Raw genomic sequence first — 27875 nt, forward strand, 5'->3', positions numbered from 1 at the left:
TTAACAATAAAAGGCGTTTTATTAATAACAGTACGGTTTATAATATTGCAGCGACAAGTGAATATCAAGTTCTCGTCTCCACGCTTCTATCTCACTCTTCACAGAATACTTCTATATTAACTTATATTTATCTAAGAAGATATATGTACAAAAGCTACGATTCGCACTATATACAATTTCTTACTATGAATATTAAAGAATATCTACGTCGAAGTGTTTCGAAAGACGGATTCAGCAATCTTGCGGTTTTCTTTCTCCTTTTCGCGTCGTCTAAGAGATTTTATTCACCATCGCGAGTAGACGTAATAAATTGTTACAAGTTCGGAATAAATAAGCTTAAATCTAAACTTTAAATACGAAAAACTTGTACCTTCCATACGTTACGTATTGTATTAACGATAAACGCGCGCTTATTTTACATCTCCACGGGATATATGTACAAATTAATTCGACTTGAGAACTCTTTCCTACCTATAATTGTTAATTATTTACTCGCGTAATAATTTGTAACTAGTGCATCAGTCGGCTCGTGATATACTTTTTTCACGCGTATAAAAAAGAACTTGAAGAAAACGGGCGTAACTTTTAGATCTTGCAATATCTTGTCTCGATTTTATATATTTCCGAATATTTTATATGATCTTATAGCAAAAACTAAAAGCGCATGAGAAAGTGCAAGGAGATTAATATCAACGGCCTCGCGGAAACATTTACATCGGATTATCCTGCTGGATGACAGAATTGGGCCTGCAAGTGGTTCGGCGTTGTCGGCGTGAGCGGAGTCAGAGGTGTGAGGGGCGTCAACGGGCTACCCGGGCTCTCACTACCGGCATTGCTGACCTGATAACCACCGAGATAAGCGCCGACCACGTTGATCCCACTGGGATACAGGTCGACCGGGTGATGGTGCATCGGCGGCGAGTGATGCACTGCAAGCACACGGAAAACAGGTGTTTCGTTTAAATCCCAGGGGATACTCACTTTCCCGCGAGGCCGCGCTGCAACGGACGCTTACTCTGAGTCTTGATTTTGCCGCTGTGCTTCTTCTGCCTCGCCCGCGAGTTCTGAAACCAAACCTGCGTGACCCTTTTACTGAGACCGGTCACCTGGGCTATCCTCTCGAGGTCCTGCCCGTCGGGATTGCTGTCCATCTGGAAGTTGGCCTGCAAGACCGCGAGTTGCTCCTCGGTGAAGGTCGTCCTCACGCGCTTCGTCTTGCTGCCCTTGCCGCCGTGCTCGGAATCGCAATCCTCCGACGAGGAGGTATTGTTACCCTCGACTACGTCCAGATAGTGGGCCTTGCAGAGTAGCCGGGTGTCTAGCAGCGCGAATTGCTCGCCCGTAGACAGCTGACGAGAGCAGGCGTCGCAGGCGAAGCAGGCCAAGTGGTACACCCTGTCCTTAGCCCTCCTCACCCAGTCCCCAGCGCCCACGCTGCGCCCGCATTTCGCGCACTTCGCGCCGAACGTTCTGCAAAAATGCGAACGTGGCAGGGGATTTCTCCCGTGTGAAAGCTGCACGTGTGACAATGCGCCGTCAAACTTTCTCAACGCGAGCGCGCGCGTCAAAAAAGTTAATCGACGCGCGTAATCAGCGACAAAGAGGGCCCGATCGGTGTACCGGTGTACCGCCCATTTATCATCTACTTACCGTCATTCATCATTCATCGATTCGCGCGCGAGTCTCTCCTTTTGGACGAAGGCGAGCGGTCAGCGAACGGCCAATAAACGCGCTGGCCGATTCGGTCGTGCGCGGACACGCGGACGAAAAACTATTTTTATCCCGCTGACGGCAGGTACACCCGGAGACCTCCGAGAGCGCGAGGACCCGGCGGCAAGTCCTGTCCTCATTAACATACTACTCAGCCACTCGATGTCCGCCCGACGAGGAGGCGTCGGAGCCTCCTCGGTTTAAGGATCGGTATCGCGCGCGATTTGAGAGGTAGATTACGTCGAGATTATTTCGATGTCTCAGTCGTGCGGCTTCCTGTCCCTGTACAAATGGCTTGGCCTCTTTGAATCCCTGCCGACGAAATGCACGAGAAGAGGATCTAACGCTACAGAGGAAAAGAAGATCGAGGGGAACTGCGGAGAAATAATTATCGGGGGCACCACGAGAGCAGCGCGAAGATAACTGAAACGTGAAATTTAGCGGAGATTGTGTCACGCATACAGGAGCGTATGCAAAAGAAAAAGAGAAAACGAAACGGGAAGAAGGGAGAACGAGGCGGAGGAAGAGAAAAAAGATTGATAAGAAATATACAGACATATAGGAAAGAAGGAAAGAAAAAGAAAGAGGGGGGAAGGAAAAAGTAAAGAGAAGCAAGAAGAAAAGCATAGAGATGAAGCAGAAGAAGTAGAAGAATGCATCAACGACCGATCGACCATGGCGTTATTGTATGGAAAAATATGGTAAGCTCATGGAGGGATTAGTCTTCACGTCTGCATAGTCATCGTCGCATGACGCGATGTTTTCGGGAGGATATTATTGGTTATGGTGATCTCGCGCAAAGGGCACGCCTAGGAGCTAGTTCGTACCGATCACGAACGATCGCTCTATATCGAAAAAAGCGTCTGATAACAATAATCTGATCCTAGATAATAATCCTTAAATTTTGGCGAAATTCAATCAAATGTTTGATTAATATAATTAAAATTAATTATTATTATCGAATGGTTTAGAACAATAAAGGTTGACGAAATACCACGTTCTTTTTAGATTATATTTCTCAAATGAAAACTAAAAGTAAAACTTTAAAAACATAATACAAACTAAAGAGCGTTTTATCAGATGATACAGCGGCTTTTATATCGTTTCGAATTTTGCAACAGTTAAAATTTATTATAGATATAATAAGCAAAAATATCTAATAAAATAAACCAACATAGTGGCCAGTAGTGCTACGTTTTTTTTTTCTTAACATAAATTATCTCTATAAAATACTTATAATTAATGTATATAAGGATTTCTAAAAGTCTTTCACTTTAATATAAAATGTTTTTGTCGATTTATACAAAAATCGTATGCTGTTCCGCAAAATGTAACACGTAGCACGTACATACATGTAACAACATGTAGCAATATAATACAGATTAGATTAGGTCACTGACTTAATAGATAGATCTAATGCTATGTCTTTTACCTTATAATAAATCAATATAATTTTTACTATCTTATATAATTTGTCTTACTCTCTGACAGATGTGTGCCAGTTTCCGCTGCATTCTGCTAATTTTCATGTTTAAAACCATATTATAAAAAAAATAAAAATAAAGAAGATATAAATAATACAAAGAAGTGCAATATTTGTGAAAAATAAGAGTATCGTAATTAAAGAGACTTATGTCAATATTAGCAAGTTTTAACTAATATATCGAAATTTATAAGGAATAATAAATAATTAATAGTTTTCATACTAACATTTGATTAAAATTATTTCACCAAAATACCGTAACTATCATTTGGGCTCAATTATTATTACTAGACTCTTTTTCCAATAATCTATCTTATTTTGATTATCTGTCTTCTAAAGCGACTATTTTCTAAATCACGAGAAATATTCTAATTTTGATAAATTCTAAATTATCTGCACGGTTTCTCTCCTTCTGCGGGGAAGAAATCTTCTCCGCATGTTTCCGCAAGAAGCAAATTTCGTGACACTAAGAAACCTTCCCCGATAACTTCCTGTACTCCCGATAACACCGTAAAAATGTGAATCTGTTACCGTCCGATGAGTGCGTCGCCTCAGGTAAATAGTAGCGCCCGCTATCTTTCTCCCTTCTTTCCCCCGATCCATCCCTCTACGTACCCCAGAAGAGCGAGGACTTAATGCACCGAGGAGGGCCAAGGGCGACGAGGGGAATCCCGTGTATCCGACGGCGACGGCGGCGGCGAGAGAACTGGTATTGGATATCTATAAATCTTCAGAGCCGTACGCGCGCGTCGGCTACCAAACGGCCCCGCCCTAATTTATTCATTTGTTCTTCCACATAGGCGGGCCCTATAAGTCAACGGGGGATTAAGTTGGGTGCTCGCTGGTACACGAGACGGCTGCGAGAGGAGCACAATCAAATCTCCGCCGGCATGTGAATCTTCGCGTCAAGGATCGAGGGTCCGGGGACGATTGCGCGAGGCGAAGTATATCGCATCGGTGACTCGAGTTAATTGCGTCTCAGTAGCAGCGTGCAGAACGAACAGCTCTCGTCATAATTTACACGGACGAGTACTTTGATACTTCTGGTGAACGATACCGGGGAACGCCAACGCGCGTGTAACATTATCGCTTCAATATATAACGCGTTATTCGATTTACCCACGGACGTTTTTCGGCCGGCTCGGAGAACCGCGCGCGCTTATTATTTCGCTTCGTCGTTTCGAGTGTCCCGGCACCCGCGCGCGCTTGAGGTATACGGCCTTAAGTGCCGGCGAGGTGGAAAAGATAACGCCGCGATTATGGCGACAGGTGGTCCCAAGTGTCGGGCTTCTGTATCGACCGCGCCGAATCGTGAAAACTGGAATCTCAACGTGAGGGAAACCGCTAATAGAGCGATTTTTGCCGCGGCCACGAATAACTTCGACACCCGAGCTCTTCTTTTTTCGGTCGAAACGCACGAAAGCGACAAAAGCGGGGAAAGGGTTGAGGAGGGAGGATCCCGGGCCTCGGCGTCGAGAGGACGTGCGGGTCTCGGGGTCGAGTGAATATTTATTAATTTCAAAGACCACTCTATTTCTCTCTCTCTCTCTCTCTCTCTCTCTCTTTCTTCCTCGCTCGCTTGCTCAAAGAAAAGAAGCACCGCGCTGTGCGCACTCAGATGAAGGCGGGAAGAAGGAACGATTCGAGGATCGCAGCTGGCTTCGGTGCCTTACGAGGCGAATTCCTCAGTCCTCCGGAACACTGACACTAGGCAGTCCCATCTCGAGTGACTCGGCACCCACATATACACGTACGCGTATATTTGGTATACGGAATCACGAAGCGCGAAGTAACCCGCTTTCGGGACATTGATAAATTAATGATAGCCGGGCGATTCCTTCCCCTCCCACCAACTATATCGTGCCATCCTAGCGTGTTATTTTTCGTATCGTCAGACCTTTCGAGCCGCCCGTCTCTCTTTCTCTTTCTATCGCCCGGACACAACTTGAGAAATGCTTCGTAAGTATCGCGTAACGAAAGATACGTCTAAGGTATATAAACGGATTACGCGTGCGTCTTAAGGGGGTTGGGCAAAAATGACGCGGGAAGGCGTAAAAGCGAGATGAGGATACCTCGGCTTCGCGCGAGAGTATTTATTTTTTTCCGCGTTTGCCGCGCGCGCGCGCGAGACAGTGAGACGTCGAGACGTCAACGTGACTCCGCAGCTCGTGCTGTGCGTGAGCATGCGTGATACACGAATGCACGGTGACGTGAATAGCCGGCTATACGTGAGGTCCGTACACCGGGGTAGGAGGCAGGGGGAGGGGGAGGGGAAGAAGAAGAAGACGAGGAGAGGCAGACTACATTGGAAGACATTAATCACCCAATGGCGACTCTCTCGCGAGCGCACATCTCGGACACCCAATACGCGCGCTTATGGATGTCTATCGATGTAGAAATACCACACATCCGTGTACCCAACACGCGCGGACCCGTGAAGCCACGTGACTCGGGGGAGACGCGCGGTTCGCGCGATCGACGATCCAGCCTGTGCCTGTTTCGCGCGAAGAACAAAGGAATCCTTAGCGGGTCAACGCGGTGCGGAACTGAATATCTCTGGACGATACCACTGTCCACCGAGGCTGCCTTCGGGAAACGCATCTACATCGTTCATTAGACGTAAATTAAAGATAGATTAATGCAATAGCGCTGCAATAACGCGTTCCTCGAACGTAGTCTGAGTCTTCCATAGAATCGGACGGATTTAAATTTTCCGTGTGACAAAATCCTTGCCAGGCCGGTGACGGAAACAGGAGGGTAGGAGGAAAGAAGAGGGTGGCGCGATCACGGTAGCCAAATCGCGTCCTCCTAAGCCGGGCTCTAAGCCGACTCGATCTCGAATCGCGTCAGCGGGGGGGCGTTCGCGTATAAGTTGCCCTCGACGAAGCGGGTTATTCCTGGCCTCATCGATAACGTCCGATAATCCTCTTCTTCCCTCCCTTCTTTCTCCCTTTCCTTCCCGCCGTTAGCAACATGCGGAATGCGGATCCGTGCGCAGAGGACAAGTTGACCCCTCCCCCTTCGCGTCTTGCAGATCAAACGAACGATCCGTCATATGAGGATGCGAAGCGACGTCCGCGCGTCCAAAGTCTGGGATAGATTTCCGGGATAGCGGGATTCCAATCAGAAACCGCTTGCCGCTAAATGCAACTCTCTCTCTCTCTCTCTCTCTTTCGCTGCGCCGAAGAGGGATGAGAGGGTAATATTGGCATACAAATGTTTATCACTTACAGGGCGTAATCGTGTCTGCAGTAGAGCAGCCTGCCGCGCAGGAAGCACGAGTGTTGGTCGTGCAGGGGCCTTGCACAGGCGCAACACTTTAGGCATCTGGAGTGGTAGGTACGACCCCCTACGCACAAGACGGTGCGCTCGCGTACACTCTCCCCACAGCCGCCGCAGTCCATCTCCATAGCATCTCCGTATCCGCTATCACCGGCGCTTTTCTTCGCGACGGCAACGTTGTTATTGTTGTTACTGGTGTTATTATTATTATTGTTGTTGTTATTGTTGTTGTTGTTGTTTTTATTGTTATTAACCTTCGGACACAAGACGCCGTCCGCGCATTTGGGCTCCGCCTCCATTTCAGTCTGCAAGAATGTGCAGTAACAGATGTGATAAAATTTTCATCCCAGAATGCTACTGTAGCTACTGAATTTTCACTCAAGTATTAAGTTTAGCATGGTTTTTGTTATTAACATTTTGATAATGTAAAAATAACTTTTATAATAAAATTTTTTTCAAAGTAATGTTGACTATAGAATTTATCGCAATCCATAAAGTAGACATAGAAAAGTATTAAAAAATATTCTTAATCGTGTAAACAAATTTTTCAAATAGTGTTAATGTAAGAGAAATGTGAATAGCAAAGAGAATCCAAGAAACTGTCATGCGAAGTTGTTTTTCCTAATGTTGCGCGTGAGAAAACAGGTTTATCTGAGCGGTAATTAACGGTAATTTAACAAGATAATGTTTATATATATACAATATGTCGTACGCAAATCGTAAAAGAAGAGAAAGTGGAAAACGTAAAGATGGGAACCGATATGGAACGAGCATCGTTTCGAAGTCGGTGAGGAGACATCTGACTCCGGTCAGAGGGACCCCAAATCTGCCGATTAATGCTCGGCAAAGTGAAATAATGGACGATCTGCCGCTTCGGGGGCCGCCGGGCCGCGCCGAGTGATAAATGATCCCTCGTGCCTCGACGACGCATAATCGTATTCACGCAAATCCACGAAATTGCCGCGCGCGCGATGGTCTAATTATCCGGCGGGTTCGTGATCTTGAGATCCCTAAATTGGCGCCGGTTATCCATGAAACTTATCACCGTTACGTATTTGCTCTTATCGAACACTAGAACGAAAAGATTTTTCTATTAGAATTAAAGAATCATGGTAATTGTGAGACAACATAGACTTCGAAGAATTTCACTTTGCGCTGAAAGAAAAAGTTACTTTAAATAAATTTATTATTAGTACTGTTTAAAATTATTATTTTATATTAAACAAGTAATATTCACTTGTTTGATGTAAATAAGTTATTTGAATAGCAATTTTATCAGCTCTTGAATAGCTTTTTTAATTTCTACTAAAATTATAATGAAATTCTTTAAAAAGATGAAAAAAATTCCAAGAAACACGATCATGGATCGCGATACAGTGATACACGTTATCTCGAGCCGGTTATTAGAGCTACGTCGCGATTAATAACGATCGTTAATATCATCCGCATCGGCGATATTCTTTTTCTGCTGACGATGGCCAGGCCGACGGCGGCGCTCATTGTGCGATGTGTCGCCGGAGATAAACGTGGTAAGATACCGTCTATCAGATCCGCGCGCGGATTTCTTATTTCGCCGTGCCCCGTCACGGCACGCGCGCACACGCCGGATCGTATGCAGATCGTACGTGATACCCGATAATATTAATTGGCACGCGAGCAGCGTGCAAGGGTATTGTTCACACCGGGAGGTGTGTGATGAGTTAATTACTTCGGGCGAGATTGCATTCGCGCGCTCTTTACTCCCGCACCAATTATAGGATAAAATTTCTTTCGAGAAATATGTAAGAATATGAAAGAAATATATACATATAGGCTGTGAAAGAAAAATTTAAATATAACAAAAAAATGTATAAAAAATGCGGGAAACGTGTATATAGAATGAGTTGAAGAAGAGAAAGGAATAAGGCTAAAGAAAGAGGGATAAGAATAAAAGTGTAAAATAAGATTTTGACAATGTATTCTAACAATGTGATAAAAAATATAATGTAACTTTAGCGCTTGCGTCAATGTCAATTTTACTTTAAGTCATGTATTATTCTAACAACTAAAGAAAATAAAAAATAAGTTTAATTGAGTTTAAAGTTACGCTTAACATTAAAGCAAACAGGTATAATTAAAGATATAAATGTCAAAAGCTATGTTAAGTAAGTTACAAGTAAGGAAAGATAATGTATAAATGCACGGAAAGAATTTTAATTTTGAAATCAAGAAAAGACCAATGATCACAACAGATTTTAGTGCTCAAATAAATATTTCATATGTAATTTTATATATTTTTTCTTTTCCAATTGTGCGCCGTTACTTTCGGTCTTAAAATGCAGTTTTAAATTAATTCAGAATAGCAATATCACTATAATAAATTGATAATTTACTTATTAATATCTAATAAAAAATATTACCTCAACTAGAATAATTTTTTCGCAGCAAATTCTTTATAGTTTTTTACGCTGCAGAAATTTTATAGAAAATTGTTAGTGCTGTTGCCCTCTTTTCTCAATTTTTATGTTATACACTTTATGGTCTATGTGTATTAATTATTTTTGCTAAAATATCTGATTTTGTCAGATATAGACCTAAAAATAATTTTGTAGAACACTCAAAGTAACTATATCACAACCTTTTGCAATATTGCTCGACATGCCTAAATTATGCTTCATAATTATTTTAATGACCCAACAAGATTATTTTCAGGATCATGTAAGTTGATAAATACTTTATAATCATTAAGTTTAAGGTACGGATGAATGTGTATGGTTAAGTGGTGTCCTAAATGTTATTATCAAGTCACATCTTAAATATATACGCTTAGCACTATCATTCTCGATTTTTTTGCCGAAATAAGAGCATTATTTTTGAACTGAGAATCTGGGAGGGCAAGGAGCGATAGCAAATGTATGGTACATCGGGGAGAAACACGAAAAATTTCATGTCGCAGCCGCGTCAAACATCTGGAAAGATGACGCGCGACCGCGACGGCCAATTTCGAGGATCCTTCCGCTTCGTCCACCTCGCATCACGTTGGAACTCAACGTTCCACGCTCGATTCTACACGCGGGACCGCGGTGTAATCATTTCATGTGCACAACCGGACAGCTATTGATTTATGACTCGCCCGAAGGCAAAGCGCTGAACTTCCCACTTGTGATTTATGCCTCGTGGCTTTTCTCTATCTTCTCTCGCGTGTAAGAAACCACCTTCGCATACGCGCTGCGTATCGCATATACCCGCGAGTCGCGATACCTCGATTTATTAGTATCGTCGCACCGGGCGATGAGTTTTAAGTGTCGTGCAGCAAAAGCTCGCGAAAGAAGGCGCTTCCAGTCGCGGGATGACTGGACGGAAAAAATCGTCGGAACGGGTTATACGAATGGCGGAAGGCAACGGCCCGAAAGGTACGGACATCCAAACGAATGTCTAACACTGATCAAGATGGATTTATGCTAATTCCAAGCGTTCGAATTAACGCGTGAATGGGCGCGGACAATGTACAAATTAACGGGAATAAATAGCGACTCGAAGAAGGGAAAGAGAATAACGCGTTACGCGCAATTTTCCAGGGTAACTAATGAACGAGCAACGTCGCCTCTCGTCGTTAAATAAGGATGTCCACCAAATGTATTAACACCAGGGAGTCTCCTAGGTGGAATGGGCTTGACCGTGAAATTTCATCGTACCTGTCCGAATTTATGGTCATCGTCGACCCAACTGTCCCTGCGCTCAGACAGGTCAGTTCTAGAACAGGAATTAGACTGAAGGAATTTAGCCTTTCTTTAAGAAATTCCTTAAAAGTCGTCGTTCAGGCTGTCCCGCAAGTAGAACGATAAATGATTTTCTGATGCAATTCGAGGCGCGGAGAACTTTCTTCATTAATCAGTATGTTTCACGAAAGTAAAGCAATAGATGGCCGAGCAAAACATAACGAATATCGAATCTGGATTCTTCGCCGCTCATAAATTATCAACGTCCACCAGTGCAAATACGTGGCTCGCGCCACGTGTGTGCGCTCCCCCTTTCACTCTTCCGTTCGCGTTGAAGAAAAGATTAAGATCTATCAAATATTCTCCCAGGCGAGTCCGAACTGACGAGTATCCCATTTTCGTGCCGCGCCGTTGCTCCTTTTGGAGCGCGCCTTCTGCAATCAGCGAACGGGTGAGAAAGAATAATAGGTCCTATTTTTTATTCGTCAACGAGCCAACGCAGCGAGCCAGCGGTGGATGCAGATGAGCTGACAAAGTGAGAAATGTGGAGGAGGCGAAGTCGGGGCCCAGACTACGCGAACCTCTCGAGACTATATGCTGGATCGACTACCGGATACATCGGCGAGCTACCGAACGCCCTTCTCGCAATTTTGATGTTACGCATAAAACGATGATGTCTAATCAAACGACAAGTTAATCCGACAAGTAAAACAATGCTTCTGTTAGATTTCAACTAATCCTGGTATAAAATTATAGTAATAGTTATAGAGCTTTATCGTATTGACCCTCCCAAACAATAATAGTATAAGAAATTCGAACAAAACATTAGGGTTAATTGACCGTGCTTTATAACTACACTACTAAACTGCTACAATAAGTTATATGTAAAACAAATCTATTTCTTCTCATTCTAACTTATTGTATCAGTTTAGCGGTGCAGCTATACAGAACAGACCATGTGTTTTTCTTTTTTTTTTCGTGTTTTTGTTATTCAAGAATCCTGCTAGAAAAGTAACAGAAATAGAATAAAAGTCGACACGTAGAGAATTTAAAGATTGGTCACTTACGCATCAAGCTGCGTTCGGAGGCGAGGACCTACCTTCATAATTACGCGATCAATCCAGAGGCGCGATTACGCACTTCTCCGCTTCTTCATTTCGGAGTAACCTCGTATTACTCGCGCGCTCTTACGCCCTCTCCTCACCCCCTTTTCCGCATGTATTGTCGAGTCCGCGAACCAAGTTTTTTCCACCAATCTATAATATCTATCCCACAGATTTATGCCGCGGCTCGGCTCGCTCGGCCCGATCATCCGTCATTCGTTCGCGCAGAAGCGAGAGCCGCGACTCCGGCAAAGAATCGAAACAGCGCCCTGCCCCGATCGGTGCTAAGAGAAGACTGACATACTCGGTTTTGCCCCTACCACGGCGCTCGGATGGGCGCTGGGATGGGCGATGGAAGCGTGCAGTGCGTGGGGATGGTCGGCACTCACACAGTCGCACACGTGGCCCAACATTCATGTGTCAATGACAGCCCCGGGCCTGATCTACCATGAGAGAGTGCACACACTATACAGATAAGAAACATTGCCGAGATCCATTTCCGCCCTACAATCAAAATCCTGGATCGACATCGTAATTGCGAATGAGTTGACACCTTGCCGCTTGATAGACATGGGAAGAAAACGGCGTGGAATATTTCGCGGTATCTTGCACGAAGAGAGGAACCATCGGAGCTGTCGTACACACCGATGCAACAACTCACGGGCTCGCGCTACATATGTGTCGGGTGTTGCGAGGGGGGTTGCGAGAGACAGATAGGTGTTGATAATAGGTGGCAGAGTCACGGAGAGGATCGGGAACTCCGACCAGGACGTACGTCCGGGGTAAGCGCCAGTCGGAGAAGCTCCGCCCACGGTGCCCGCCCATGATTCCCCCTCGTAGAGCGGGAGGGTTCACGATCCTCTCCGGAACGGCGCGGCGCAGGGACGCGTGTGGAGTAGAGATGGGGATGCACGGTCCCGCGGCAGCGCCGGTAGACGATGAATCGTGTCGCGCAAGCGACTGGGGTACCTTATTGTCGACAGCCAAACTGCCGAATGGAATTTCAACGGTGATTCGCAAACTCCCGAGTCTTCGACGCAAACTTCGTTTGCGAGTCGCTGGGGCACATCCGATATCTCGCGCCGCACACTCCGACGTGGAAGTATGCGCTCCCATCGAGTTTGCCGAGAGCCATCGCGAAATGGTTCTTCGTACATAAGGGAAGAGCGATTTTTACTAAAGTATCTAAAAATTTAATAGATTCCAGATTTAAAAGTAATTTTGCTGGATCAACAAATATATAGGTACTAGTCGTACCTAGGACGTTCAAGTGTGATAAACAATGCTGCAAACAATTTTGATATTCTAGCAACTAGTTTAAGTATCCTATATAAGTATTTTAATAGTCTAAGACTTATTTGCACCAATGTGCTTTAAATTTTTTAAAATTAAAGAAAGAAATTAAAGTAAACCAAGTTTAAAGTTAAAATAAAAACAAGTATAGATTGTGTTGCGTAAATTAACAAGGAAAGATTGTAAAGATGCACAAAAAGAATATTTTTGCTAAAGTACTAGAAAATTTAGTTATATACAAAAATAAAATTTTTTTTAGATAAAGATTAATATGTAGAACGTTCAAGTATGATAAACAATATGCTGCAAACAATTTTTGCATTCTAGCACAATCAGTTTGAACATTGTGCATAATTATTTTAATAGTCTAATTCTCTTTGAACTAAGAAAAGATAGTTTTAAAATTAGTTTAACTTACATTAGTAAAAACAAAATTATTTTCAGATCTGTATCTAATTAAAGTTTTCAGATACTTTTTTGCGCTATGGTCTAAAATCTTCGGTATCGTCATTCATCTTGTTTTTTTTTATCAAATTATGTTTTTCTATCAATCTTTCATCCCTTCTAGGCGAGCGTGACAGAATGGAGAAACGTTTAATATAATTTTATGTTAATCACGTATCGAGAATAAGAAATGGACTCTCCTCTTTCATTCGGATAAATATGAGTTTTCGAGGAAGTTCGAGAAGCACCTGTTTGTATTTTCACCGCGCCGCGGCCCGAGCCGTAAATCATCCCCGAATAGACCGGCGGCTTTTATCACCGACGGCTATCCTACCCCGCCTATGTACCGCTTCTATCTCTCCGCGTCACCACGCACACAGGTGCAACGCGATGCGTTTATAGCATGTTCGGCGTGGACGACGCTGCGGACGCGTGTATCCATGTCCACGCCCAAAATGAATATGAATTTCTTTCGCGTCGTGGAAAACTGTCAAACGGGTCTCCCAGCCCTGTCACCCGTATGTTTTATTGCCGGACGATCGGTGATCCGTGAAATGTCGCGATCCTTAAACGCTTCGGGAAGATGGAACTTCGATCGATGAACCGCCGTGCTATCAAACCGATCGTATTCCGTATCGCAATTCTGTACAAAGAGGATTGTCTCTTAAAACATAAAATTATAATCATAGAATTATAATTCTATTTAGTAAAATTTGTTAAAATTTAGTAAAATTTTGCTGTCCGGTTTGCCCTACGATTACCATAATTTTAAAGGTAAATTCTAGGAGAAATTTTCTCTGTGTACCGAGATATTGTGCAAAATATCGAGAATCGCGCACAATTTCCGCGGCATTTCGAAACTGCATTTGTGGCAGGCTCGGCGCATGAGGAAGGAGAAGACGGAATGGGGATGCAGGAGACGCATCCAGCGTGCATTTCCGAGAGTTTGCGCGCGTCGGTGCCTTTATTTATTAACTCGAAGCAGGCGCGTAAAACCGTGTAAATTTACCTACGTGCGCCAAGTTCATCCGTGTCGCCTCGCGCGAACGCTTCGGGAACGGGCCATTAGTAACGCTTACCCGGCATAAAGCGAGAAAAATGGCGGTCGAATTATTCCGGTGGCGAAGCCAACTGTGAACAAAGGTCCTTCCTCGCGAGAGAGAGACAGCCTCGCAGGATCTTCTCTTTCTCGTATCACGAACCCCCGCGGGGTTCCACCTCGTCTCCGTCGGTGCCGAACAAATCGAAGGCGACAACGCGACGGTCCTGCATCCATGAGCTGCGTTCCGTACGAGCCCATTAATCGAGGCGCGATCGAGAGCCCAAGCGACCGAGTCGATGGTCACCGAGGAATACATACCGAGGCGATACGGCAGTCACGTGCATCCACGAGGAAAAAATTGGATAATTAATAACCACAGTCACGAGTATTTTGAGAGTACCAGCGTCCCTACACAAAAAGAATAATTTCATGCAGTATTTACAATTTTAGTTAGATACGAATCAGAAAATAACTTTATGTTATAAACATCAAAATAATTATATGTATATTACTACAAAAAGTTTTGATATTCTATACTAATTAGAGCTTAATTCTCAAAGCCCAATTATATGTATTCCGCCTTCGATCAATTTTTATTGACGATAATTTCTCAAAATTTTAAAGGTAATTGAATTATATTACATTTTTTAGATTTGTTTAATTCATTTGTATATAAACTTAAAAGTTTATGAATTTTGTTAAATTTTTTTGAATTACTTTAAACAGATAAAAAAGTAATCAAAGATATCCAATGATTAATATCCAATAAGATACTCTTTGTCATTGTGTATCGTTTGTCATATTGTGTATCGTTAATGTTAAATTGTAAAATTGTTTTTCTTAACTACATTTATATAGCGATTCATATTATTAGATTTTACATTAGTAGATTGAATTGCACTAGTGCGCATTGGTGTGCATTAAAGTGTTGTATAAATGTACGCTGTCTAGTCTAAATGTAAAAATACAAATATCTTGAATAATAAAGTACGTGTTTTAACACATAGCACAATAAAGTGTATTGAGGATTTCGCGATTTAAACACACATCTTGACGTTGCTTTGTGTACGACAGCTTCAATACGGACACTAATACGGACTAAAGCAATTCAATAATATTCGCTATCAAGTACTAAAGACATTGTATCAGTTTAATAATCATCAGTAAATGATTGTTGAAGAAAAATAATAAAACAGAAAACTTCAACGTAATAAATTGAGAATTATTTTTTATATTTAATTTTTATATAGATTAAAATAATTTTTAATCAAATAAACATTATGTTTTAAAATTTAATATGTTATATTAAATAAAAATGTCATATTAAGTTAAAAGAGAAAAAACGTGTACCTTGCTTTAATAAATTAATAAACTTATAATAAAAAGTTAATATAAACAAAATAGGATATACGTATTAAAAAAAAATAAACTTTTATATCAAATGATTCTTAAGATTAATCTTTTGAGAATCTCGTTACTAAAATTTCATTTAATTGCTCATTTACTGATGCCTCATTTGACTGATTCTCATTTGACTGAGTCACTCTTATATTCAAGCACATTGCAACTACAGATACTACATACAGATATTCAGCAGATAACATTGATAGATTATTAGTTACGATGTCACACGTAATATTTTGACTCCGACAGTCACCCTTGCATTTTACCCCCTTCTATTGAGAGCTCGCCCTCGCACTTTTCACGGCGAATTAAAGAGGCTTTCCGCTCTCGCAGTGTTTCCTAAAAATGCCTGTCTTTGGTCTGACGAGGTAGGATACCTATTATTATCATTAGAATGATCGCCCGTCGGACCTGTTCGAGTTCGACAACTAACTGAGATGCGCCACAAGACCCCGGCCACGGAAACCCGTGACTCTATTGTCACCCAGGTCTCCGGCGCTCTCGTAAAAGAATACAAATTCGAGAAAGCGGACTAGGCGTCGTGTCGTTCGCACCGCCAACCGCCTGCTGTGCAAATAGCGGGAACATTATAAAAATCCGGTTCGCTGCCTCTCAACCGAAGACGCGAGTGTTTAACAATGTACTATCTGTTTCGCCTCCGCGTTTACGTGGACCACACGAGAAACAGTTGCACAAGTAATAAGGACGAACTGTAACAGCAACCTTGGTCTGATCTTATACTTCTATCGTTAACCTTTTGAACATTTCGTTCAACATAAACGTTTACGCAAAAGAAGCTTCGAATATCCTCAAAAATATAAAAATGTCGCAAGATTTATTGCGTTTTTTTTTTAATTTACAAATTTTTCGATTTGTTAATTTCTTTCTAAAAAAAATTATCAGATTACAAACGTCTCAGAGTCGCGAGTGTTTTATCACGAATTAAATTTAAGTAGTACGAATACAAAAGGAGAAAATAATTCTGTGACAATATTTCGCAAATTTGAAATTCTCAGTTTGTGCCTCGCGCACAGCAGACATGCGGACGATTGCGACGGTAATGGAGAGCCGACGCGACGCGACGCTCCTCTCATCCTCTCCGTCCACATCCTATACATTCAGCCTTCTGCCCTGTGATCTCAGAGCGCCTGTGTTTCATCCCTCTTGAAGTTAGCTAACAGCAGGATCCTGCACAATATAGTCGTGATTGCAAATCCGCTCGTTATCGCCAAAACTGTGCTCAACCTTACGAAAACCAAAGCTCTCGCCCTCGAACTCCCTCGCTCCCATCCTCCTTCTCCGTCTGTCATCTTGTATTTATCTTTCTCTCACAATATATGCAGTCGTTCGCCATTTCTTTGATAAAACGAAAAACTTTCCTCGCGTATCAATATTTAGCATCGCCTATTTGGCATCGCAAAGCATGCTCGGGAAAATAGAAGAAAATTTTAGTGTAATTCAGTGAAATTCTTTAATAACCATTTAAAGATGCTTATTAGCACCAGTATTATTAGTCCTGCTGCTTTGTTTGAATCTATTTGACACGCAAAATGTATCTTATTTTCTCATCAATATATATTTTAATCAAAAACTTTTTTCTTCGATCATTTTTTATTCTATCTGTTATCCTTTTCTGTAAAAATTTACTTTTTGTTTTTTTGTTTTTTTTTTAATTTTTTGATCGTATTAGTTCAAGTGATATGAGTACAGGAAAACTAAATAAATTGACTATCAGTTTAATTTGTGATATTATTCCACATTTGATATAAGACTGCGCTTTAAGACCAACAGAAGAATAGAAAATATATATAAATTCACACAAAAATATTATTAAGCATTACATTTTAGCTTTGTACGAACAAGGTTCATTTCTACTTAAAAGGAAATTGTTTACTTTTGATCGTAAACTCAAAAAACAATTTTTGCGTATACGTGCGAGAAGGATTTTAATTTCACAATCAAAATCTATTATAATAAAAATACGAATTATTTATCGCTGAGAAACGGCAACAAAATAAAATGAACGACACGCAATTAAAGATGGCCTTACGTATCATGCGTTTCATCGAGTTAAAAATTGCGAAAGCCGATAAATAGCATATTTACTTACACACGAAAGACGGAATGTATGCGCATCGGTACAGGTCCAAACACACTTCTGTCAGCGAAGACGATCAAATATTAACCGGCAAAACATTCCGATGATTGCACAGGTGCAACAAGATCGATCTCTGAAATTATCGGCCCACAAAATTATCTCTGAATGTTATCGGCGAAATCATCGGAGTATGAAATATCAAGCCTTGACAACTATTAGTTGGCACAAAATCAGTTGAAAATTATAGAGACTAGAACTAACATAGTCTTTTTATGTCTATTCATTTATCTTTGCTTCTTTTTTATTTGTTACTACTTACTGGTTATTAATTCTTGCACAAACCCCCCCCCCCCTCCGACATTTTTCATTCTTCTAATTTCTTTTAAATTAAAAAAATTGTTTCTCTTCAATTTCCGCGGTCTATTCGCTTTAACTGTATCTAAATCATCATATCTAGTTGTCTTCATTTTTCTTTCTCATCATATAATTCTTCAGACCAATTTCTTCTTCTATGACATTCACCTACATATTAACATACAATTCTTTCCAGAAAACATTTATCCCATATGTGTATTTCTCTTCTAATCAATATTTATTTACGTGTTTCGTATTTTCGTATTTTAATTCGATTCGAAAACTTTTTATAATCTCACTCTTCATCCTTAACTTTGTTAAATTAAAAATTACATAAAATTCAATCGTTCTCTACAAATCTGTGTGTGGCGCAAAATTTTTTTACACTTGTTCTTCACTGCCACTGACAAGATCGAGATTACGAAGATCGCTATTTCTTTAGTTCCCGAGGATGGCCTCGATGACAAAGACCGCGGAACAATAACGCGTGAGTTTTGGTAGCGCATGCCGACGATTCCCGCTCTCACCTGTAATAGCACAGGTCGTTTCGTCATCGTGCGGGAATGTTGTGGGTTCGATCTGGAAGCGACTGACGTATGGAGGGTCATCACGCTGCCTTCACCTCCCCGGGGGACGATCGACCGACGCTGTTACAAGCGATTACAGACGTCGGACGCGTTTTGTTGGTCTAGCACGAGGGGATACCGAAAAAATAGCGACGTACGGATTAAGACTAACGCGTTTAGCCATCGGGCAAACACAGAGCGCGCGTTTCGTTCCTGAAATCTCTCTCTTTCTCTCTCTTTTTCTCTCTGTTTCATCCTGTACACAGTTAAATCTCGCACGCATCCCACTCGGATCGTACCCCGTGTACGCGTACGTGGACGGTGTTTCCTACGGGTGGCGGGATTTCTTCATGGGAACGCGTCGCTTCCGCCTCGCTCGCAGGTGCATCAAGGCCTAATAAAGCCGCACCGATGATTCAGCGCGATGCGAGTCGGCTCGACGCGGCGCGGCTCGCGTACACCGATAATATTCGCGATAATTAGCGATGCGAGAGATGCGACGCTGATAAAATCGTCTTTCGTCGATTGTCGATTGTCAGTTTCCATCGTGGGACCGCTAGCTCTGAAAATCGAGTCATGCTGTAGGCGCGGGAAAACAATTTCTATCCGTCCGTTCGCGATAATGGACAATCACAAGATCCTTTTTCCACAGGGCGTCTGACAAAGCGTCGAATAACAAAATCCGTTCTTTTTGGCCAAACTCCTTATCTATTTATTATATCCTCTCTCATACATAAAAAAAGGAAAATAGATTTTGATATTGAGAGGAGCAAGTAAAAAATGTTACGTTTCTTTTTTGTAGTTTTGAACTGTTAAATATGATTCTAATCTTTCATTTCTTTAATTTACCAGAAAAGTAATAAAATAAGCAAATAAATCTATATTGAATACATAAGAAATTATTATGATAATGGTATGTCAATAAAAGTGTAAAACTCTTATAATGAAGTAAATATTAAACAAAAATCGATCAATATGAACAACTCAAATTAATAAATGAAGGTCTTATTTGGTCAAAGCAATCTTGGTGTTTAAAACAATTTTTTTGCGTAAATCCGTGCCTCTGTTTTTATATAGATATTAAATTTTTTATTAAACAGAACATAAAATATTACAGAGCTATTAGAAATGAGAGTTCTATGTTTTACTAGCAGAAAAACGCAAATTAACATATTTGTAAGCTTCAAAATAATAATTTTGAAAAAAATAATAAGATGTCTACGATTATAAAATGTGTTAGTAACATCAATATCAAATCTTTTCGTCATATTTCCAAAATATTACTAAAATGTTATTATCACAGCAAAAGATTCACCAGGTGTTTACAAGATGCTTTCAACAGATAACCATAAATAAAATTCTTCAAAGACCGTGTAATCGATCGATAAAATTCTTTGTAAACAGATATAAACACAGTCTCTCTCTCTCTCTCTCTCTCTCTCTCATTAACAATTCTTGCCAAAGTAGCACAGATCCCGCGTAAAAGAGGTCGAAACACCGCGTTGTAATCGTATCATTGACCCTCATCGCAGACGATCATCGACGATAAGATCACAGTCGATGTGTTCGCGTGGGATCGTCCAAGTGAGGCCAAAGTCAGCAGTTCTATGGAACGGCAAAGATCGCAGGACACCGCAGGACAGGAGCGTGCGAGATCAATATTATATTACGTAATAGCATAAGGCCACGTGTCGGGGTGTTCGGAGCCCCAGAATGAGATTCATTTGATCTCTCGATTGTCGGGCGAGCGCAGCGTTCGAGAGAAAGAGCGGGGAGAAGAGAGAAGATTCAGCCGAGGAACGCGCCCGCTATACACGTGGGTTTCATCCCTCTCGAGTCAATGTTCAACAATGAGCCGCACCCCGCGCACGCGGTTGTACTGAGCTGTAATCCGATTATTCCTCTCGAATCAGCGAACATGGCCCAACGCGGGCCTACTTCCGCCTTTCACGTCGACAGGATCTTACATATTGTCGTTGACGCCACGAGATGCACTAAACTCTTTTTTTTCATATGACGAAGTCGAAAAGAAGTACGTGAAAAGCAAGAGAGAAAGAGAGAGAGGGGAGATTACTATAATCAAAATTAATAATTATTATTAAGCTGTTCAAATATTTCATTAAAATTATTTCATCAAAGTTTAATAATTAACAAACTATTCTGACAAAAATAAATGAGAGTAAGGCGAATGAAAACATGGAACTTATATGAAGTAAAAACACTAAAATGTAATAATTAATTTGATGAAATAATTTTAATCAAATATTTGAATCGTTTGACAATAATTATTAATTTTAATTATAGTAATCTTACATTTGATTAAAATTATTTCACCAAAGTTTAATAAATATCATCTTGATCACCGGATTTTTTTTCAGTACAGACACACAAAGTACATGTATCGAAATCCCTAAGCATCTCCTGATCTCCTTATTGAGTCATTTGCATGGATCGAGGATCGGCGATCACTTTGACCCGGGATGCTGCTCCCTCATTTTCGCCTCATGTCGTCGAGAGAGAACCGCGGGTAAGGGCCGCGAGGTAGCCGATCGCGCAATCTGAATGGGGCTTATACAACAACACGGGACCAACACGGGACAAACAAAGAGGTTGCACGCACACCGAATTAGTATTTAAAAATATGCGCGACGATAGATGCGGTTTTCGTGTCGCGCGCTTCCCGGCACCGCCCATAAATATGATAACGCCCTGTGTGTATGGAGATACGCGAGAATCTATAATTCTCAGCAGCCTCTCTTAAGGGCCCTAAATACTGTACGTATCCGCGGGCGATGAACGCTAATGACCGTCTCTTTACTCGTAAAGGGACCGTGCTACATCGACAACTTAAAAATTCATTAACTCAGATGATGCGTTTGAACGAAAACTCGAGTTTCAACCTACCAATTATCAAGATATTTTTATTCGGAACTGCTATATTTGAAGACATACAAACAGAGACTGACAAAAAATACGCACATAGTACGCGATACCTTTGCACTTATTAATAGAATTATTTATTTATTTCAATTTAAAGTAACTCCGGTATAAATGCATATCTATCGAAAACTTGATTTATTAGACATTATTTATGTTGAAAAAAATCAACTATACTAATATAAACAGTATTATCTACTGCTCCAAAAATTTTTTTATGGAATATATCTTATATTTGAAAGAAAAACTTTTACAAATATTCTTGTATTTTTACCATCTGTCAAAAGGAGTGGAATATATGGCCACTCATGGGTAAGAAAATGTACAAGAGCTAAGTCCTTGTTTTTTATAAACTCCACATCTTTAATTATCCTTCTACTTACGTATCGCGAAATAACCATTAAGCCTTTTATATTTTTTATAGAGAGAGATTAATTATTTTATAATACGTAAGCTATAATGCATCATTGCGCTACTTACAACTTTGACAAATTGATTCAATTTACGATAATTCGTTATTAACGAATTATAAAAAATTAAAATCATAACACATACTAATATAACATAAAGAATTATAACACAGATTGTAAATAAACTGCCTTCTACACAGAGAGAAAGATTCTTTAGATTTATTAAACCATTTTGTTCGACTATTCCAAAGTTATATTTCTTTGTTTCTAATAAATTTTATTAAACCTAAAGAAATCTGTGTAAAATTTATTAAAACCAAAAAAATATATGCTTTAAAATAGTCCAACACAAAAAACGGTTTATTAAATTCAAAGAAATCTTTCTCTCTGTGTACATCGCAAAGTTTTAGCTTGCAAGAGATTTATCATCTTTACCTTTAAAAAAGCTTGCCAATTTTTACTTAGAATTTTTTAAAAAATTGATAAATTGTATCCGTTAAAATATCGTGCGAATTCATTCGATTCTACTGGCAGGGATTCCGCTTCCTCAATCCTCTCCCGTATCAACCGGCGGAAAAGTAAAATGGCCGTTGGCGTACATCGGCCGTGCTCTTGTTGATCGATAAAAGCGTCGCGACGCTGGGCGTGTCCGTTCCATGCCACCTCCGCCAACGCCCCGCGAATCGTCGCGAATCTCCCGGAAATTTTACGGATAAGTGGCCTCGGCGAGAAGGCTGGATCGCAACCGCCAACAAGGTGCCTTGCTCTCAAAGTGTCGAGAAAGGAAGACATCGAGGTCCACGAGGCAACGAAGTTGTCGACAAAGTGTCACATTAACCGCGTATTCGCGTCTATACACGGAAAAAAGAACTTTAGTATTAATCAAACTTTGGTAAAATAATTTCAGACAAATGTTGATTAATATACAACCAGATATTTAATAATTATATTAATAATAATTAAACTTGTAGTAATAGTATTATATAATCAATCAGTTACCAAAAAACTATTCTTAAATATTACTAAATGTTTGAATAATAAGTTGTACATACATTAACTAACTATTTTTTATCAAAGAGCTTAGTAACTATCATTTAGGCTTAATTATTATTATTAAACTCTTTCTTCAGCGTACGACGTTGTAGTATGTAGATATACGAATGATTTAGTTATCCGTATATCTACATATACAGATATATCATACAATCCCTTTTTATATTTTTTTTTATTTCTCACAAAAAAACTTCAGAAGGATCAATGCTTGTTTTAGGTGACTCGGTGAAAGAATGCGATTCTCTTGCATTCACTCCGCGACAACAAATCGCATGACGTCGGCACTTTCCGGAAAACGGATATTATTCTCCTTCGCCCGCATTTAATTTCATCTCCGTTGAACCGATATTCGTTATCGATAGACTCTTACTCTTGTTTCAATGAAACGATCTCTCTCTTTCTCCTCCTTTCTTTTCCTCCTCTCTTACCCGCCCCGCGCTCTCTTTATTTCTCTGTCAACGTAGCCGCGGAGACGCAGACGGCAGGATCCCGAACGAAGGAGCGTAAACGGATTAAGAGGGTCCTGCCGGATGACTAAGTTTTAGCCAGACCAGCGCCGGCGCCAAATCCAATTTGATCTTAACGTTAATTCGATCCCGCGTACGGTTACACGCTGAATTAACTGTCGTTGACAACCGTGAACCGCTTGGCTCGAAAGTATTTCTTACGGGCCTAACGACATGTGCCAACAAGTGGCGTATCAATCCCGCGATTCGTATGTATGAATAACAGGCTGAAAGTAACATGTAAAACGCGAGCGAGCGATCGAGCGATCGAGCGATCCCCAGAGCCGCGACCGGCAGACGCGCCGTTGAGATTGAGCGGGTTCCGTCGTCGGGAAAGGGTTTCGCACCGATCACACAATCGACGAGATTAAAACAAATTAAGGAAATTGCTTTTCTGTCCGGCGCCATCGACTCGGTCGTCGTCCTCGTCGTCGCAAAACGAGTTTCGCGTTTCCTTCGGGACGATTATCAGCGAAGGGCTGGAGGATCCAGCGAAATTGGGGAGAGCAGGACTGAATTCGAGTCCGAGTCCGGTTTATCGAGCTGGAACAACAAGCGGCAATCAGGCATAACTCGATCATTTCATTCTTCCGTGCCTTCCTCCTTTCATCGCCGCGTTTATACGACGATGTACCTACGCGACGCCCCGCGAGATATACACAGGCGCCGCACGTATACCAATTCGCAGCGACCGAAGCGACTTCACCCCTCCGTGTCCTCCCCCGGAGAGAGGAGAGTGTCCCTCTTTCCTTCTCGAGATCGGGTAGTCCCTCGTATCCTGACAAAATAGTGAATTCCAAATCCCAAATCCCAAACATCTTCCGGAACGGAGCGCGGTATACGCGAGCGGAATATTTTTCGGCCGAGGGGGGAGGGTTGCGGTTTTGGAAGGGTCGTTATTGAAGATGCCGGCGCTGTTGCACAAAGACCGGGGTAACAATTCTCGCGGCACTTGATCGCGATGCAAACCAGTGTGTACGTATACGCGCGCACACTGATATATATTTTCCAGCTTGAGCGTTACACAGTTTTACCCCCGCGCCCGCTAAATATGCACCCTCAACCGGTACAAGCGATTGATCAATTTCGATGAGTATACACAGGTCACGGGTGTGGACTAGCGAAAAAAAAGTGCGCAGCCTCGTAATTTCTGCAAAGACAATTGCGACGGTGATTATGAGTAACGTTAAGACCAAATCACACTGTCATTGCCAATTGAATTACGATTAGCGATCTACAATTATGCAATCATTTGAATATGGTAATTGTGCATATTTCGTATTCAAAAAGATATTCAACAAAATATCAAGCAGTGTTAATCAATATTGCAATGGCTGTGAAAAAGAAAAGTGTTAACTACGATTTGTTATGCTTCTGGAATAGTAAGAAGTGTAGTAAAAATATTAACAGAATAATTTACAGTCAATTGCATCTGTCACTTGATTAAATTACAACACTTTGCGATTAATTGCCGATTTAGATAGTTGACAATTATAAAATAGAGAGCATTTTCAATCACAATTGCAATTGCAATTGACTAGTGATTGCCAATCGGTAATCGCTAGTACAATTTGATCTTTAAATCAATATCAGACTTTGGATATTAAAATTCAATGAGAGAACAAAACAAATACAAATTATTATAAAATTGTTTGACTAGTCAAAATCTGATTTTTAATTGGTCTTCAAACAGAGCTTTACAATCGTCGAAAATCGAGATTCAATATTTGAAGCTCTCGTTCAGATATTAAGTATTATGTTATAGCTTTTATAGGTTCCGATCTATTGATTTCTATTTTTCTCATTGCTCTTTTTCTTGTGCGATCTTCTTCTTTACAATCGGTAATATTTTTCAATTCCGTGATATTTCAGATTACTTCAGTTCCTGCTCCGAAACTCCTCTAATCTTCGCATATCCGCGCGACGTTAAATGAACTATCGACGATCGAGTTAGATGGATACCGAATGACCTCGGGCTTAGGATTCGCCACGATTCTCCTTTTACACGGTTCCCTCGCACCATGCAATATTATTCGGTCCACTTGTCGGCACCCCTCGGTCGAGCCCGTTGCCCCTATGTCAGGGTTTCTTCCCGCGGCCACCCCTCGTAATCCTGTTACCGACCTCCACGCACCTACGCATTCGCGTAGTGTGCCCGCGCGAGTGTCCCTGCTCCCTTTGTGTGCCAAAAAATAGCGTGCCCTTGCGAACTGTGCTCGATGTGTATTCATGAAACGAATCGGCGGACGGGCGACGAAGATCGGAGCAACGCTTCTGTGTCGAAACCGAAGTCGGCATGTGAATAATGAATTGGTCATTTGACAAACAACACAAGTAAAAAAATTTCACTCTTGAAGAATTGAAAAAACTGTCCAGTTTTTATAACTATAGTACTAGAAATGTGTAAAAATGTTTTATTATCTTATACATTAAGTCAATGAAACATATCACTTTCAAAACTTATTTTTAAAAACTAATTTTAAAAATATGAACTTGTGTATGTTGTTTCTCAATGAAATCATTTGTATGTAACACGTAAATCATTTTTGGTACATTATAAAATAGGATTTTTTTATTAGAAAATTCTATAAATGTAAAACAAATTCTTGTGACAGATTCTTCTAATCTTACAAAATAACAGATTGTATACCCTGAGAGATATATTTAAATTTACGTTTAAAAAATGAATAATTTATAAAAAACAAACTCATAACATTAAATTTACAATATGCTAAAATAAAATATATTTTTACTTAATATAATGTAAAAAATACTGACTAATGTAAATGATAATTTTATAAACTTGGTACATTAAAATAAGAGTTATAATAATACTCAAGCTTTTGTGAAATAATTTTAATTAAATGTTCACAGAGAAGGATTTCTTTAAATTTAATAAACTATTTTGTTCGACTATTTTATAACATATAATTTTTTGTTTCTAATAAATTTTATTAAATCTAAAGAAATCTGTTTAAAATTTGTTAAAACTCAAAAATTATATGCTTAGGAATAGTCGAATAAAACTGTTTATTAAATCTAAAGAAATCTTTCTCTCTGTGTTTAACTAATATAACTAAATATTTAATAACATTTAATAATTATATTAATATAATAAAGTGATATTTAGTAACTAAACAGTTACTAAATATTACAAAATTTAATTATATTAATCAATAATTTAAATAAAATTATTTCACTAAAGCTTAATAATTATCTATAAAAAATGCTCAATCGATACAATGTTTTTGTGTATCTATCTTCCCTGATTTTCAATTCCTTAATACCTCAAAATTAACTCATGTTGTGTTTTTCAAATGATCAATTTAATTGTAAGAGTATATGTAATTCACATCGCATAGACGACTCATTTCGGCAATCGGTTCCCGACGTTTGAGACCTAACGCTAACGACGATATAATTGATGGACAGTCGATACGCCGGTAAAAAGAAAAAAGAATAGAAATTCGGAGATACGCGCGAGTTCGTGCGTTAATCAAGTCGCGATCGGCCCAAGGCATCAAAGGGCGTCCGATCAAATTGGAAATTCATTGCATGCAAATCACAAGGAGAGAAATTTATTTCCTCCTTTATATCCGCGCGATCCCTCCGCTTCTCAATCGTTTCTTTCCCCGCCGCTCTCTCTCCCACTCCTTCCTTCCTTCCTGTCAAACCGAGCTCGTAGCCGCAAATTAGCTGCTCACGCGGCGGCTAAAAGAAAATTAAAAGAGGGTTTCCGCCTCCCGGCAACCCCTTCTTTCTCCTCTGCCTTGCCCTCGTTCTCCCTTGTTTTTAATGTTCCGAGAGACGCGGCTTCCTCCTCGCGAAAATCCAGAATCCCACCACCATTTTTGCGACTGCCATGCTCGAGAGAGACGTGGGCAGGAATCAAACGCGTGCGACAAATTTATAACGCCGGATAATTCTGGATATCAAAAATCAGCAAGGATGACATCGCACGTATTGTACTCTTGATGATTCATCGTGATCGTCCGCGATTCATCACGCGCGACAACACACGCGTACGTACACGTACAACAAACATGACGGTAATATTATACAAAGGATTCCCGCAACACGACAATTTTCATTCTCCCTTATCGTAACGATCGAACCACGTGTTAATTACGCGTGTCGCGATGGCGCATGCATGAAAAGTCGCCTAATTAAGTAACGCGAACGACGTGGAAAAAAATCAAGTGAAGCGGCAGTCTGATGAATGATCGATTATCCACAGTCTCGCGCGATAGTTTAGCTAATGCGAGCTAGCACGTCAAAGCTGAATGAAGAGAACGCAATACATCGTGCCACCACACAAAGATGGGAAAAGTTGGAGAAACGGGGCCTTGTGTGTCGATGTGTCGATGACGAAGCATTGCACTCCCAAGTAACTTATTTATCTAAATCAAAATAATATCAGAAACTGCTTACTAGTCGAGTGATATCAAATTGATCTGATGACGATGTCTTTTTTTTGTAATACGTTATATAA

General features: G+C 40.7%; 2 protein-coding genes across 3 annotated transcripts in view; both read right to left on the bottom strand.

The window, feature by feature from the left end:
• On the bottom strand, positions 1-14459 carry LOC105839665 (LIM/homeobox protein Awh). Of its 2 annotated transcripts, none has more exons than XM_036292769.1 (4): positions 14374-14459; positions 6425-6780; positions 1016-1470; positions 1-929 (listed from the first exon to the last, which is right to left on the bottom strand). In XM_036292769.1, the coding sequence occupies exons 2-4, from the start codon at positions 6772-6774 to the stop codon at positions 721-723; spliced, it is 1014 nt and encodes a 337-aa protein (XP_036148662.1). In that variant the 5' UTR covers positions 6775-6780; positions 14374-14459; the 3' UTR covers positions 1-720. The 2 variants fall into 2 exon arrangements, with proteins under 2 accessions (XP_036148662.1, XP_012541584.1); XM_012686130.3 differs by lacking the exon at positions 14374-14459 and adding an exon at positions 11273-14066.
• Positions 14379-27875, bottom strand: part of LOC105840594 (TBC1 domain family member 13) — a 27745-nt gene continuing 14248 nt past the window's right edge. Inside the window, exon 11 of the mRNA XM_036292768.1 lies at positions 14379-14463. Within this exon, the coding sequence (XP_036148661.1) occupies positions 14422-14463 (42 nt within the window). The 3' untranslated portion in view covers positions 14379-14421. The remainder of the gene's footprint in view (positions 14464-27875) is intronic.

Source organism: Monomorium pharaonis, chromosome 10 (assembly GCF_013373865.1).
Source record: "Monomorium pharaonis isolate MP-MQ-018 chromosome 10, ASM1337386v2, whole genome shotgun sequence".
Taxonomy (NCBI): Eukaryota; Metazoa; Arthropoda; class Insecta; order Hymenoptera; family Formicidae; genus Monomorium; species Monomorium pharaonis.